Source organism: Eulemur rufifrons, chromosome 9, assembly GCF_041146395.1.
Source record: "Eulemur rufifrons isolate Redbay chromosome 9, OSU_ERuf_1, whole genome shotgun sequence".
In the NCBI taxonomy this organism is placed as follows: domain Eukaryota; kingdom Metazoa; phylum Chordata; class Mammalia; order Primates; family Lemuridae; genus Eulemur; species Eulemur rufifrons.
Window position 1 is genome coordinate 15,162,798 of NC_090991.1, and position 15,685 is coordinate 15,178,482.

At 42.8% G+C, this 15,685-nt stretch overlaps 1 protein-coding gene across 1 annotated transcript in view; it reads left to right on the forward strand.

Moving 5' to 3' along the window:
- Positions 1–15,685, forward strand: part of PRPF8 (pre-mRNA processing factor 8) — a 34,516-nt gene that overhangs the window by 11,803 nt on the left and 7,028 nt on the right. The window contains exons 25-34 of the mRNA XM_069482169.1: positions 11,805–12,052; positions 12,168–12,347; positions 12,557–12,692; positions 12,805–12,974; positions 13,133–13,262; positions 13,386–13,532; positions 13,712–13,872; positions 14,181–14,372; positions 14,633–14,870; positions 15,008–15,136. Of these exons, the coding sequence (XP_069338270.1) occupies positions 11,805–12,052; positions 12,168–12,347; positions 12,557–12,692; positions 12,805–12,974; positions 13,133–13,262; positions 13,386–13,532; positions 13,712–13,872; positions 14,181–14,372; positions 14,633–14,870; positions 15,008–15,136 (1,731 nt within the window). The remainder of the gene's footprint in view (positions 1–11,804; positions 12,053–12,167; positions 12,348–12,556; positions 12,693–12,804; positions 12,975–13,132; positions 13,263–13,385; positions 13,533–13,711; positions 13,873–14,180; positions 14,373–14,632; positions 14,871–15,007; positions 15,137–15,685) is intronic.

The following is a 15,685-nucleotide window of genomic DNA, read 5'->3' on the forward strand; positions in this document are numbered from 1 at the left end:
TAAGTTTTTGCAAGGTTTGGAAAATTACCCTAATTTCCCTTAGAATAACTCTTAGCTCTAACATTTTTCTTTTGTTCTGACCTTTATATCTCTTCAAACATGCAGTATATGCAGGTACAGAGTGTTTTATGGTTTTTAGTAAAACTTGTGTTATGTATACATTCTATTATCTTAATATTCCTTACCTAAAATCCCTCGTTACACAGTTTTTTAGAGTGTAGCACAAGGGAAAAGTCTATCTTTTTTAGGTTAGTTCCCCCTTCAAGGATCAGACAACAGAAATTCTGTAACTCATGTTAGTATTTGCTGATGTCTGCTGTGTTCCAGGGATTATGCACACACCAGATGTAAGATAGTGAGCTCAGAAGGCAGAGACTCTGTCTAGTTGGAGAGGTAGACACACAGAGAACTGTTATAGGATGTGGTGTTTGTAAAGCTTATGTTACAGGCTGAGTATCCCTTATCCAAAATGCTTGAGACCAGAATTGTGTTTCAGTTTTCACATATTTTTGGATTTTGAAATAATTTCCTTTATACTTACAGGGTCAGCATCCCTAATCCGAAATCAAAAATACTCCAATAAGCATTTCCTTTGAGCATCATGTTGGCATTCAGAAAGGTTCGGATTTTGAATTTTTGGATTAGGGATACTTGGTTGAGTGGCGTTAAAAGGATAGGATGGGAGACCAGGTATTTGGGAATCTGAGAACACTAGAGTTAATGACTCTCTTCCAGCCCAGTCTAGGAGAGGAAGAAGAAAGGCTTTCTGAAAGAAGTAGCATGTGATGTGATGAGGGGGGAGAGGGAAGGCATTCCTTTAGCCAGAGAGGTAGAGATGTAACTAGCATGGTATATATGAAACTATAAAACGGTAAAGGTTTTTTGAGACCAGCCTGGATGATGTAGTGAGACCTCATCACTATAAAAAATAGGAAAATTAACTGGGTGTGTTGCCTTGTGCCTGTACGTAGGCCCAGCTACTTGGGAGACTGAGGTGGGAAGATTCCAGGAGTTCTAGGCTATAGTGAGCTATGATTGCACCACTGCGGTCCTGCTTGAGCCTCAGAGCGAGACCTCTTTTTTTTTTTTTTTTTTTTTTTTTTTGTGACAGAGTCTTGCTCTGTTGCCCAGGCTAGAGTGCCGTGGCATCACCCTAGCTCACAGCAACCTCAAACTCCTGGGCTCAAGCGATCCTTCTGCCTCAGCCTCCCGAGTAGCTGGGACTACAGGCATGTGCCACCATGCCCGGCTAACTTTTTCTGTATATTTTTAGCTGTCCAGATCATTTTTTTCTAGTTTTAGTAGAGACGGGGTCTCGCTCTTGCTTAGTCTGGTCTCGAACTCCTGACCTCGAGTGATCCTCCCACCTTGGCCTCCCAGAGTGCTAGGATTACAGGCGTGAGCCACCGTGCCCGGCCGAGACCTCTCTCTTTAAAAAAAAAAAAAAAAAAAAAAAAGAGGAAGAATTAGTTCAAAGTTTATTGGAATAAATTATGGGGTTGGGCGTGTTAGGCCATGGGGCTGGATAAATAGACAAGAGCTTTATCATGGAGGGCATTGCAAGCCTTGTTGAAGGTCTGGTTTCATGGAAGACAATTTTTCCATGGACAGAGGTAGGGACCTCTGCAGCCTGGTCCCTAAGGGGCCCCAGTCCCCAGGGTTTGGGCACTGTAGACGTAAGGGTTTTAAGCATGGAGTGATTCTGTCAGATTTCTGTGTTAGGTAATTTGCTCTTGGGGCTGTGGGGAAGATGCAGTTAAAAGGACAGGATAGGGGACCAATTTTGGGGACCACTGCAGAAGTCCAGATAAAAATGATGAGAGCAGTGAAAGTAAAGGTAAGAAGAGGGGAACAAGGTAAGTGGTTAGCAGGTACAATCAGCAGAACTTTGTTATGGTGAGATGCCCAGGAAAGAAAAGTTAAAAAGGATGTTCAGATTTTGGCATGGGCGACAAGGTGGATGTTGGTGCCACCAACTGGAAGACTATAGGAACAAGAGGACGTTTAACAGGGAAGGTAAATCAAGTTAGTTTGGGCTGTATAAAGTTTACGGTTCCTGAGAACATTGAGATGGAGGAATCCAGCAGGCATTTATTTATGATATTTCTTCAATTGTGAGATACATATTTATGTACATATATCACCCCTGCCTCCTTACTGGTGCCTCTTAAATTGATGATTTCTTAGATTTGGTGGAAAACAGTATGAGTTTGAAGCTCCAGGGAAAGAAACGAAATGAGAAAGAGCCGTCAGGGGTAACCTAGAGGTTCCTAAGATGTCTGGCTGGCAATCTGAAGCTTGGAGAAGAGATCTGGGTTGAAGGTGTAGATTTAGGAGTCTTGTCAGCATAAAGGTTGAAAGCTTAAGAGTGAGTAAGATCGCGCAGAGAGAATGTAGAGTGAGAAGAGCAGAGGGACAAAATTGGAGCCCGGGGGAACACCAAGAAGCGGTGTGGCCAGAGCTTGCAGGAGAGTGCTGGTCCTGGGATCCAAGGCTGTCAGGAACAAGTTTTCAGAATTGGGGTGGGTACTTAACAGTGTCAGTTGCCTAAGAGCATTTCAGTTAGATAAGGACTGAAAAGTATCCATTGGATTTGGCAGTTAGGACGTCATTGGTGACCTTAGCAAGAGCTGTTACAGAAATAGTGGGGATGGAAGCCAGATGGCAGTGGGTGAGGCTTTACTGGGGAGTGACTGAGACAGCAAGGACAGTCTATCTGCCAGAGTTGGAGTAAGGAGGAAGGGCATTAGATGCCACCTAGAGGGAGCTGTAAGTCAAGGCAGGTATTTTGGAATGGGAGTGACTAGTATGTTTACATTAAGGAGTCAGTAACAGTTTAAAGTACAACAGTAATATGTGATAATTGATGAGCAGAGTTGCAGAGGAGTTCACTAGGGATAGAGTAAAGGGCAAACAGAGGAAAATAGCCTCTGAACCTAGCAGGAAGTAAGTCTGGATAGGTGTGAATATGGATGTGGTTAGCAGGAAGTTATAACAGAATCTTGAACTTTTCAGCTTTGGTTGGGCTGGAATGAAGGGTAAGAGATATGCATAGTGGACTTGAGGACAGTGGTGGGGGTATGATTATTGTTGAAGAAACTGAGAGGGATTGACTGACAGGTGTGTGGAGGGCCCAGATGGGCTTTGAGAAAATGAAGACAACTGTATTTGTTCTTCCCAGAATCACGTAGCTACTCAGTGACAGGAATGGAAAGCGCAGGATTTAGGAATGGGGTTTTGTTAGAGAGCTGTTGTGGAGTGGTAAGGAATTGGATGCAAGGGAATCGAGGGTGCTGGACCCGTTTGGGATCCTGGATGATGGGAGAGGGGAGAGAAGGAAGAGACCAGAAGAGGCCAGTGACCTTGGAAAAAAAATGTAGAGATCAAGGAACTAGATGTGAGGTAAGATCCTGGGTAATGGAGGAGTGTCCGAGAGGTTAGGAAAGCAGTTGACCATAGTGGTTAGAAGCACAGGTTCTGGAGTCAAATTGGATTCAGATTGTAGCTCTGTCATATTACTGGTTGGGACCTTGGGAAATTGCCTAACCTGGACCTCAGTTCCTTCAGTTACAAAATAGGGATACTGATACTACCTAGCTCAGAGAGATTTTGTGAGAACTAAATGAAACAATGCATTTAGTAAGCCATATTACTTGATAAATTGTTCAATAAATGTTTGCCCTTATTAATTAGAACAATCAAGGCCAGGTACAGTGACTCACACCTGTAATCTTAGCACTTTGGGAGGCGGAGGGAGAAGGATCGCTTGAAACCAGGAGTTGGAGGCCAGCCTGGGCAACATGTGAGACCCTGTCTCTACAAAAAAAGTTTAAAAAATGAGCCGGATGTGATGGCATGTACCTATAGTCCTAGCTACTCAGGAGGCTGAGGGAGGAGGATCACTTGAGCCCAGGAGTTTGAGGTTGTAGTGAGCTGTGATCGCACCATTGCACTCTAGCCTGGGGAACAGTGTGAGACCTTGTCTCTTAAAAAAAAAAGAGAGAGGGATCAAAGATTATGAGCAGATAGTGTAAAGCAGGTCTTTTGAGGTTGATAATAGAAGAAAAATTTCCAGTAAGATTCTTGTTTCCTACAGTTTTCCTTTTCTTTGGACCTTATTATAGTCATTGCTGCTGCCACCACCACCTTAGGTGCTGCCACCACTCTTGCCTGAGATATGTGCAGTACACTTGCCCAAGCATGGAGACAAAACCCTTCTCTTTAGTCCTAGCAGTAGCTGCAAAATAAGACTGGAACATTTAAACAAGATTTCGACAAGGGCCGGGAATCACAGAAGAAAAATAGAAGTTCACCTAGTTAGGTAATCTGGCCTATAAGATATAGCCTACTTAGCTTTACTTCATGAGGGACCCTAAGGCTGCCTTCCTGCAAACAGCAGTCTCTCTGTGGCTTTAAGCATGTGAACAGTTCTTGAAGTCTAAAGCCAAAAGGGAAAGACCTTCAGAAAACATCCTTCATGGCAATAAATGTATTTCTCTGCTCTTTTTGTTTTGACTTTTACACTTACTGTGAAATGGAAAAGAATTTATTACATCATGTACCATAGCTCAAAAGGATACAGTAAAAGTTCCCATTAATTTTTCTGCCATTTTATCATTTACAGTAAAAAAAAAAGATTACATACTAACAAAATCAAGAAAACACTCAGAGTTCCATCATCCTAACAGTTTGTTTCCACATTCCCTTCCAAGTTGTTTGTATGTCTACACAACTCTCTGTTAATCTGCCAGTTAAAAGCTGTGTGATGGGCAAATTCTGTAATTTATTTCCCTTTTTTTTTTTTTCTTTTTCTTTCTTCCTTTTTTTTTTTTAGACAGAGTCTCACTCTGTTGCCCAGGCTAGAGTGAGTGCCGTGGCGTCAGCCTAGCTCACAGCAACCTCAAACTCCTGAGCTCAAGGGATCCTCCTGTCTCAGCCTCCCAAGTAGTTGGGACTACAGGCATGCACCACCATGCCCGGCTTATTTTTTCTATATATATTTTTAGCTGTCCATATAATTTCTTTCTATTTTTAGTAGAGATGGGGTCTCGCTCTTGCTCAGGCTGGTCTCGAACTCCTGAGCTCAAACGATCCGCCCACCTCGGCCTCCCAGAGTGCTAGGATTACAGGCGTGAGCCACCGCGCCCAGCCTGTAATTTATTTCTTTTATGAAAACTTAAAGGCATTTTATATATATATAAAAGGTTCTTTTTTTTTTTTTTTTTTTCCTCGAGACAGAGTCATTCTGTTGCCCTGGGTAGAGTGCAGTGATATCGTCATAGCTCACAGCAGCCTTGAACTCCTTGGCTCAAGTAATCCTCCTGCCTCCGCCTTCTGAGTAACTGGGCCTACAGGCTTGTGCCACCACACCTGGCTCATTTTTCTATTTTGTGTAGAGACGGGGGTCTCGCTCTTGCTCAGGCTGGTCTCAAACTCCTGAACTTAAGCAATCCTCCCGCCTCGGCCTTCCAGAGTGCTAGGATTACAGGTGTGAGCCACTGTGCCCGGCTTCTATATAAGGTTCTTACCATGGTGCCTAGTACTTGTAGACCTTAATAAATAAATATTATTTTCCTTCTTGCCTCTGTCATCCCCAGGAATTTCTATTCTTAAAGGCATATTAGACTCCTTGGGAATTCATAATCCCTGTCCCCAGGGTTAAAGCACTGGTAACTGCAGTAGAACTGGAGTGTTCTGTGATATAAATCAGCAATTCCAAGAACCAAGTGCAGTCAGAATTTACTAACCCTGGTGGTAGTTGTCCAACTTAAGTCAGTTTGCACTTACCTCCACATCTAGCCCACTGTGGCCCTGGCCTGTCTTTCTATCTCTAGGTCTTTTGCCTTGGTTGTCTCCTCCTGTGGACATGCTAGATGCTCAGTCTAGCTTTTGTGATTCGGTTTGAGCTGTTAGCCTCACTCTGCAGTCATTTCTCCTTGCTTGTCTGAATATTGTTAGCTTAAGGCAAATTCTGTAACTCCAGCCAATATACTCTTTCACGTCAGTAATTGTCCAGGAGACATATTCTTTGCCTGAAAGATTTTATCAATTGGTATTTTGTGGTTTGCTATGTTTTTAAATTTTGTCAAAGAACCAGCTTTGTCTTCATTAATTTTATTTTTTTCTCTTTTTTGTTGCGTTAATTCATTCCGTTTGCTTACTTTGAGTTTAATTTGTTCTAGTTTTCTAGTTTGTTAAGGTGAGGTTAGATGATCAGTTTTGGACCTTGCTTTTTTTCCCAATAGAACTATTCAGTGCTGTAAATTTTCCTCTAAGCACTGCTTTTGCTGTGTTCCTCAAATTTTAATTTGTTGCTTTCATTTTCATTCAGTTAAAAATATTTTCTGATTTCCCTTATGAGTTCATGTTTTACCCACAGGTAATTTAGAAGTATGCTGTTTAATTTTTAAATATTTGGAGGTTTGCATTATTAGTTTCTAGTTTGATTCCATTATGGTTAGGGAACATACTCTATATGATCTTAGTTTTTAAAAATATTTTGAGACTTGTTTTATAGCCCAGCATATATGGTCTATTTTGTTAACTGTCCCATGAGTACTTGAATCTGTATTCTGCGATTATTGGGTAGAGTGTTTTATAAATGTCAGGTCCAGTCGATTGATTGCATTGTTCAACTCTTCTATGTCCTTAATGTTTCTTTGGTCAACTTCTATCAGTTACTACGGAGGGGGTATTAGAAATCTCTACCTACAACTGTGAATTTAGTTTTTCTTTCAAGTCCATCATTTTTTCATTCATATATTTCAAAATTCTTTTATTAGGTACATAATGTACTTAGGATTATTATGCCTTGTGAATGAATTGACTTCTTTGTCATTATCAAATGTCTCTCTTTATTTGTGATAATATTCCCTGTTCTGAAGTCTCCTTTGTCTTATATCAGTAGTGCCACTCCAACTTTGTTTTGTGTTTGCATGAGTGTCTTTTTCCACCTTTTTACTTTTAACCTATGTCTTCATAATTAAAGTTTATTTCTTGTAGACAACATATAGTAAAATCTTGCTTTTTCTTTAAATCCAGCTTGACAATCTTTGCCTTACAAATGATCTAAATATTCCAGTTATAGTTAATACAGGCTGGGTGCAGTGGCTCATGCCTGTAATCCTAGCACACTGGGAGGCCAAGGTGGGAGGATCACTTGAGGCCAGGAGTTGGAGACCAGCCTGGGCAATAGCAAAAAAAAAAAAAAAAAAAATTAGCCGGGCATGGCAGCGTGCGCCTGTAGTTCCAACTACTCGGGCAGCTAAGGCAGGAGGGTCATTTGAGCCCAAGTTGGAGGGTGCAGTAAACTGTGATGATGCCACTGCACTCCAGAGTTGATGAGAAAGCAAGAGACCCTATCTCCAAAAAAATAAATAAATAAATAAGTATATAGATGAATTTAAATCTAGCATTTTGTTTTTTATTCTTTCTGCTTTTCTTTTTTCCTGCCTTCTGGATTTAGTTGTTTTATGATTTTAATTTATCCCCACTCTTCACTTTTTGGCTACACATCTTTGTTTTGTTTTTATTTTGTTTGCTGTAGGGTTGACAGTATATATCCCTAATCTACCATGGTCTACTATGACTATTAGTCTACCACTAATTACTTCACATATAGTACAAGAACCTTACAATAATATATACTTCCACTCTCCTCCTACTCCTTATATTTTTGTCATATGTTTTAATTGTGCATGTATTATAAATGCTACAATACTTCATTACTATTTTTGTTTTAAACAGCCTTTATCTTTTTATAGAAATGGCAAAATGAGAAAAAATGTTTTTTACATTTTTTTTTACATTTTTACCCACATACTTACTATTTCTAGTATTCTCCATTACTTTGTGTAGATACAAATTTCCATCTGGTATGCTGTCCCTCTGTACGAAGAATTTCCATTAGCATTTCTTGTAGTAAAGGTCTACTGGCAATGAATACACTCTGCTTTTTGTTTGTCTGAAAAGTCTTTATTTTGCCTTCATTTTTTTTTTTTTTTTTTTTCTTTTTTGAGACAGAGTCTCACTCTCTTGCCTGGGCTAGAGTGCCGTGCTGTTAGCCTAGCTCACAGCAACCTCAAACCCCTGGGCTCTAGCGATCCTTCTGCTTCAGCCTCCCGAGTAGCGGGGACCACAGGTGCACCACCATGCCTGGCTAATTTCTTTCTATTTTTAGTAGAGACGGAGTCTCACTCTTGCTCAGGCTGGTCTCAAACTCCTGAGCTCAAGCAATCCTCCTACCTCGGCCTCCCAGAGTGCTAGGATTATAGACGTGAGCCACCATGCCCAGCCTTGCCTTCATTCTTATTAATGTGGACCAGTTCTCCCCTCTCTCCCTTCCCCTCCCCCTCTGCCGCCTCTTCTGTCCCCTCCCCTCTTCTTTTTTGAAACAGAGTCTCACTGTTGCCCTGGTTTGTGTGCAGTGGCATCATCACAACTCATCGAAGCCTCTAACTCCGGGCTGAAGTGACTCTCCTGCCTCAGCCTCCTGAGTAGCTGGAACTATATAGGTGTACACTACCACTCCCAGCTAATTTTTTCTATTTTTGGTAGAGACGAGCGAGGTCTCACTCTTTTCTTCTGCAGTGAAGTGGTGTGATCATAGCTCACTGCAGCCTCTAACTCCTGAGCTCAGGCAATCCTCCTGCTTCAGCCTCCCAAGTAGCTGGGATTATGGGTGCTTGCCATCACGCCTGGCTAATTTTTTAATGTTTTTGTTGATATGGTGTCTCACTGAGTTGCCCAGGCTGGTCTTGAACTCCTGGCCTCAAGCAATCCTCCTGCCTCAGGCTTCCAAAGTGCTGGGATTACAGGCATGAGCCACCATGCCTGGCCTAGATACTGTAATTTTTATCTCTAGAAGGTCTATTTGGGTCTTTGTTAAACATCTGTTTCTTACCTCATTATGTTCATGTTTTTCTTTAAACGCTGAAACATAACTCTACAATTTTTAGTAGCTGTTTTAAGGTCCTTGCTTTCTAATTCCATCATCTGTGGTGTTTCTGGGTCTGTTATTTTTCTTCTGTTTGTGGGTAATTTATTCCTACTTTGTATACACAGTAATTTTTTATTAGATGCTAGAAATTATGAATTTTATATTGTTGATTGCTGGATTTTGTTACATTTCTTTTTTCTTTTTTTTTTTTTTTTTTGAGACAATCTTCCTCTGTTGCCCAGGCTAGAGTGCCGTGGCTTCAGCCTAGCTCACAGCAACCTCAAACTCCTGGGCTCAAGCAATCCTCCTGCCTCAGCCTCCCGAGTAGCTGAGACTGCAGGCATGCGCCACCATGCCCGGCTAATTTTTCTATACATATTTTTAGCTGTCCATATAATTTCTTTCTATTTTTAGTAGAGACGGGAGTCTCACTCTTGCTCAGGCTGGTCTCAAACTCCTGAGCTCAAACAATCCGCCTGCCTCGGCCTCCCAGAGTGCTAGGATTACAGGCGTGAGCCACCGCGCCCGGCCTGTCACATTTCTTAAAGAATGTGGGACTCTATACTGGTATGCAGTTAAGTAACTATTAGTTTGATCCTTTTGAGGTTTGCTTTTAAGTTTGGTTGTGGCAAATCTAGTGCAGCCTTTTTTTGGGGGCCAATTTACCTCCACTACTAAGTTGTTAGCTTTCTGCAATCTCCTTGATTCTCATGTATTACAAGGGGTCTTTACACTGGCTGGTGGGGACACACAAACTGTTCCCAGCCTTGTATGAGCTGTGGGACTTATTCAGCCTACTGTTTTCCAGTGGTTCTTTCTCTGGCCTCATGGGGTTTTACTGCATTACAGAGTGGTACTCAGCCAAAAAACACGAGGGGGGGAATCCCTTCATGGATCTCCAGAGATCTATTTCTGTGCACAGTCCTTCTCTCCAGTGCTTGTACCCTACAAATTCTAGCTTCCTTGGACCCCTGAACCCAGGTCTCTGTCTTTTCAATTCAGTGAGACTATTTGGGCTCTGTTTCCATTACCTTCCCATGTATGTGCTGCTGCTTGGAAACTACCACTAGGCAATAAACTGGGACAGTTGTAGGTTTCACTTCGTCTGTTTCCCTTTTCTCAAGAGTCATAGCATGTGCTGCCTGTTGTCAGTTGTCTAAAAACATTGTTTTAAATCTCATTTAGTTTTCTAATTATACTGGGAGGGCAATTTCTGTGGCCTTGGTGGGTTTTTGTTGTTGTTGTTGTTGTTGTTGTTTGAGACAGGGTCTCACTCTGTCACCCAGGCTGGACTACAGTGGCATGAGCTTAGCTAACTGCAGTCTTGAACTCCTGGGCTCAAGTGCTCTCACCTTAGCCTTCCAAGGAGCTAGGACTACAGGTGCATGCCACCACACCTGGCTAATTTTTTTGTTTTTTGTAGAGATGGGGTCTCACTGTTGCCCAGGCTGGTCTCAAATTCCTAGCCTCAAGTGATCTTCCTGGCTCAGCCTCCCATAGTGCTGGGATTATAGGTGTGAGCCACCCTAACCAGCCATCATTAGTTTTATTTCCCCTATTTTTGATGATTTTTTTCCCATCCTTTCTTTTTTTTTTTCTCTACACACCCTGAGATTATTCACTGTATCTGGTCTTATTTTAACAGTATTTCTGTTGCCTCAATTCATTTTTTTTATTGAGGTGGAATTGACATACTATAAAATGCATACTTTTAAATGTATAATTAGATGGTTTTCAGTATATCCATAAATTGTGTAACCATCACCACTATTTTAATTCTATAACATTTTCATTATCCTCAACAGAAATTCCCATTAGCAGTCTCTCATTCCTCATTTCTTCCCCCTTGCCCAGTCCCTGGCAACTACTTTCTGTCTGTATAGATTTGCCTGTTGTGGACAATGTGTGGCCTTTTTTGTCTGGCTGCTTTTTCACTTAGTGTAATATGTTTAAGGTTTGTCCATATTGTAGCATGTATCATACTGTAGTCTTTTTTTTTTTTTTTTTTTGAGACAGAATCTCTCACTGTCTCCTGGGCTACAGTGCAGTGGTGTCATCATAGCTTACTGCAACCACAAACTCCTGCCTCAGCCTCCTGAGTAGCTGGGACTACAGCCGCTTGCCACTGTGCCCAGCTGCTTTTTCTGTTTTTTTTTTTGTACAGATGGGGTCTCACTGTTGCTCAGGCTGGTTGGTCTCAAACTCCTGGGCTCAGGCAGTCTTCCCACCTTGGTCTCCCAGAGGGCTAGGATTATAGGTGTGAGACACCGCGCCTGGCCAGTCCTTTTTAAATTATTTACCTTATACCAACAAAACAAAGGCAAAAGTAATTCAGTTCTTTTCATGGATTAGTAACGTTTCATTGTATGAAAAATGCTGCATTTTGTTTATCCATTTGTAAATTGATGGACATTTGGGTTTTTTGTCACTTTTTGGCTATTATATTATAAATAGTGCTGCTATTAGCACTTATATAGACATTTTTGTGTGTACAAATGTTGTTTTCATTTTTCATGGGTATGTGCCTAGGGTACAATCTTTTTTTCTGTGTTCAACCTTTTGAGGAACTGCTAGACTGTTTCCAAAGTGGCAAAGTTCTCCATTCTACATTCCCATCAGAAGTATGTGGGGATTCCATTTTTTCCACATCCTTGTTAACACTTGTCATCTATCTTTAATTATGTCCATCCTAATGAGTATGAAGTGGTATCTCATTATGGTTTTGATTTCTGTATTTCCCTAATGACTAGTGATATTGAGCTCAAATCTTTCTTGAGTATTAGGGATATAACAAACTGGATTATATGGTCCCCATCCCCACCCCTTACAGTTCATCTATAATTTACTTTTTTTCTACTATCTTTAGATTGTGAATAAGTGGAATACAGCTCTCATTGGCCTGATGACATACTTTCGGGAGGCTGTAGTGAATACCCAGGAACTCCTGGACTTGCTGGTAAAGTGTGAGAACAAGATCCAGACACGTATCAAGATTGGACTCAACTCCAAAATGCCAAGTCGCTTTCCCCCTGTTGTGTTCTACACCCCTAAGGAGTTGGGTGGACTCGGAATGCTCTCAATGGGTCATGTGCTCATTCCCCAGTCTGACCTCAGGTAGGGCTTGGTTGAAAAATTATGCTAGATCTTGTTGCTTAGACCCTGAGGGAAGGGGGTGTTTCTTTACTTTTAAGCTTTATTTTTTTCTAATCTTGGTTGTGCCCCAAAACAGGTGGTCTAAGCAGACAGACGTAGGTATCACACACTTTCGTTCAGGAATGAGCCATGAAGAAGACCAACTGATTCCCAACTTATACCGCTACATACAGCCGTGGGAGAGTGAATTCATCGATTCCCAGCGGGTCTGGGCTGAGTATGCACTCAAGAGACAGGAGGCCATTGCCCAGAACAGGTGGGCATCTAGGAGGGCAGACCAACCCTGGGACAGGGGAAGGTGGTAAACTTTGAGTCCTGTGTAGAGTTTGGGAGTGAAGCATGCCATGTTTTTCGGAGGTGAGAAGGCAGGTTCTGTTCTTGACCCTAATTATCCTTGGCTAGGAAGGAATGCTAAGCTCTTCACATGAGAAAGTGTTTTGACTTTAATCTTTATTTCTTTGGCAGACGGCTGACTTTAGAAGATCTAGAAGATTCATGGGATCGGGGCATTCCTCGAATCAATACCCTTTTCCAGAAGGACCGGCACACATTGGCTTATGATAAGGGCTGGCGTGTCCGAACTGACTTTAAGCAGTACCAGGTATGTGGAGAGAGGATAGTGGAGAGATTTTCCCTAAATCAGGAGCACCCTGGAAACCTGGGATGGTAGGTGCCTTAGAAGCTTGACTGTGTCTGCCTCGCTTGCCATCTAGGTTTTGAAGCAGAACCCCTTCTGGTGGACACACCAACGGCATGATGGGAAGCTCTGGAACCTGAACAACTACCGAACGGACATGATCCAGGCCCTGGGTGGCGTGGAAGGCATTCTGGAACACACGCTCTTCAAGGGCACTTACTTCCCTACCTGGGAGGGGCTTTTCTGGTGAGGATTCTCTTCTCCTTTCACGGGGACCTATTACAACCTTTGGAGGTTGTGTGCCTTTGTCTCCTATGGTCTTTCCCAGACAGCCACTCCCAGGAAGTCAGTAGTATACTGGCAGATGGCAGGACATCACCTCACCTGGTTCTTCTGCTCCCCAGGGAGAAGGCCAGTGGCTTTGAGGAGTCTATGAAGTGGAAGAAGCTAACTAATGCTCAGCGATCGGGATTGAACCAGATTCCTAATCGTAGATTCACCCTCTGGTGGTCGCCAACCATCAATCGAGCCAATGTGAGTGTGATTGCTAGATGTGGGAGATGGGAAACTAAAATCAAGCTGTTTCTACTCCCTTAATTATGTTCTGAGTACCAAAGTCTCTTGATCGCTAATGCCAGATTCTCTTTTTCCTGGCAGGTATACGTAGGCTTTCAGGTGCAGCTGGACCTGACAGGTATCTTCATGCATGGCAAAATCCCCACGCTGAAGATCTCTCTCATCCAGATCTTCCGAGCTCACTTGTGGCAGAAGATCCATGAGAGCATCGTTATGGACTTGTGTCAGGTGGGCTAGAATTGACAGGAGAGGACACCACAAAAAGAGATCATCTTGCTCTTTTATATGTGGGCAGTGCCTCCTAGAAGCTCTGAGGATGAGACTCCTATTGCCTTATCTTAAATTGTACAAACCTCATTCTAACTGGGCTTCCATAAAAATCATAATGTCTTCACCTTTGCCTTCAGGTGTTTGACCAGGAACTGGATGCACTGGAAATTGAGACAGTACAGAAGGAGACAATCCATCCCCGAAAATCCTATAAAATGAACTCTTCTTGTGCAGATATACTGCTCTTTGCTTCCTATAAGTGGAATGTCTCCCGGCCTTCACTGCTGGCCGACTCCAAGTAAGTGCCTTATGACCCAGCCCTAGGCAAGCATCCAAGAACAGCCTTAGTTTTACTGTTTTTCTAGCATTACTACTTTAGGAATTGTCCCTGTCTGCTTTTCTTTCAAACTCCATGCCAGTGCTACCCCTGGAGCCTGTCAGTCCCCTCAGTCAGGTCTGCTGTTCCTCTGAAGGTTTTGTTGATCTGGAACAAGCAGAGGGAGGGTGGTCTGGGGACTTGGGTGAGTGACTGGGAAGTCTTGTGGTTCTGGGGACATTAGTTATGCCCAGGGCTTCCTGGAAGCCTGACCCGCTCTCTACCCTCAGGGATGTGATGGACAGCACCACCACACAGAAGTATTGGATTGACATCCAATTGCGCTGGGGGGACTATGATTCCCATGACATTGAGCGCTACGCCCGGGCCAAGTTCCTGGACTATACTACAGACAACATGAGTATCTACCCCTCACCCACAGGGGTACTCATAGCCATTGACTTGGCCTATAACTTGCACAGGTGAGTTGGGGCTCAGAAGCATGTATTTTCCGTTAACCCCATACTTTAATGTAGTCATGCTTTTTTTAGTTTGCCTGGGTGAGATGAGGTTTGGTGCTTTTCTCCTCTGGGTCACTGACTCTTTCTCTCAGCCTGTATGTACGTGAGCAGACTATTGTCAGCCTGGCCAACAGTCTTTCTTCCGCTGTAGCGGTGCAGTTTGCCTCGTTCCTGGGGCTGTCAGCCTGATTTAATTTTTCTTGACCCCTCCACCCTCACAGTGCCTATGGAAACTGGTTCCCGGGCAGCAAACCTCTCATACAGCAGGCCATGGCCAAGATCATGAAGGCAAACCCTGCCTTGTATGTGTTACGTGAACGGATCCGCAAAGGGCTGCAACTCTATTCATCTGAGCCCACTGAGCCTTATCTGTCCTCTCAGAACTATGGTGAGCTCTTCTCCAACCAGATTATCTGGTTTGTGGATGACACTAATGTCTACAGAGTGACTATCCACAAGGTGAGTATTAAAGGCAGTATAGGGGTGTGGGACTTGATATGCCGATGGGAGGGAAATAGGACAGTGTGTATGCATATTGGGATGAAGGCAGGGTGATTGTGTCTAGGCTTTGGTAACTAATGTAATCATTTCTTTAGACCTTTGAAGGAAATTTGACAACCAAGCCCATCAATGGGGCCATCTTCATCTTCAACCCACGCACAGGGCAGCTATTCCTCAAGATAATCCACACATCCGTGTGGGCTGGACAGAAACGTTTGGGACAGGTGAGAAGGTTAAAGGATGAAGAGGCGATAGAACTTTGCTGCCTCTTATTCTTGAAAAGAGGGAGGCGATGAGAGAGAGAATCTGTTTTTCTCTGTTGAAACACTGAGAGCATCTCATTTAAACTTATCCTCTGAATTACTTAACGTGGGAAATATTCTCCTATAGGAGGTCCAGGAATGTGTGAGGTGCTTCATTACCAGCTGGTCTCTGCTTCCTGAATATCCCATCTCTAATCTTGAACAGGCCTACCAAAAATCATCTTTATAAAGGGAACATACATTCTTCAAGCATCACGTTTAGTAAATCTCTCTCTACCTCAAAACCTTTAGTAGCACCTTCCTTCTTGCTGAAGTACCTCTTCTTTGGCTTCGTAGGTATTTGAAATTTAGCTGGGCTATACCTGTCCAGCCATGGTTTCTTTTGCTTTTTTTTTTTTTTTTTTTTTTTTTCCTTGAGACAGAGTCTCACTTTGTTGCCCGGGCTAGAGTGCCATGGCGTCAGCCTAGCTCACAGCAACCTCAAACTCCTGGGCTCAAGCAATCCTTCTG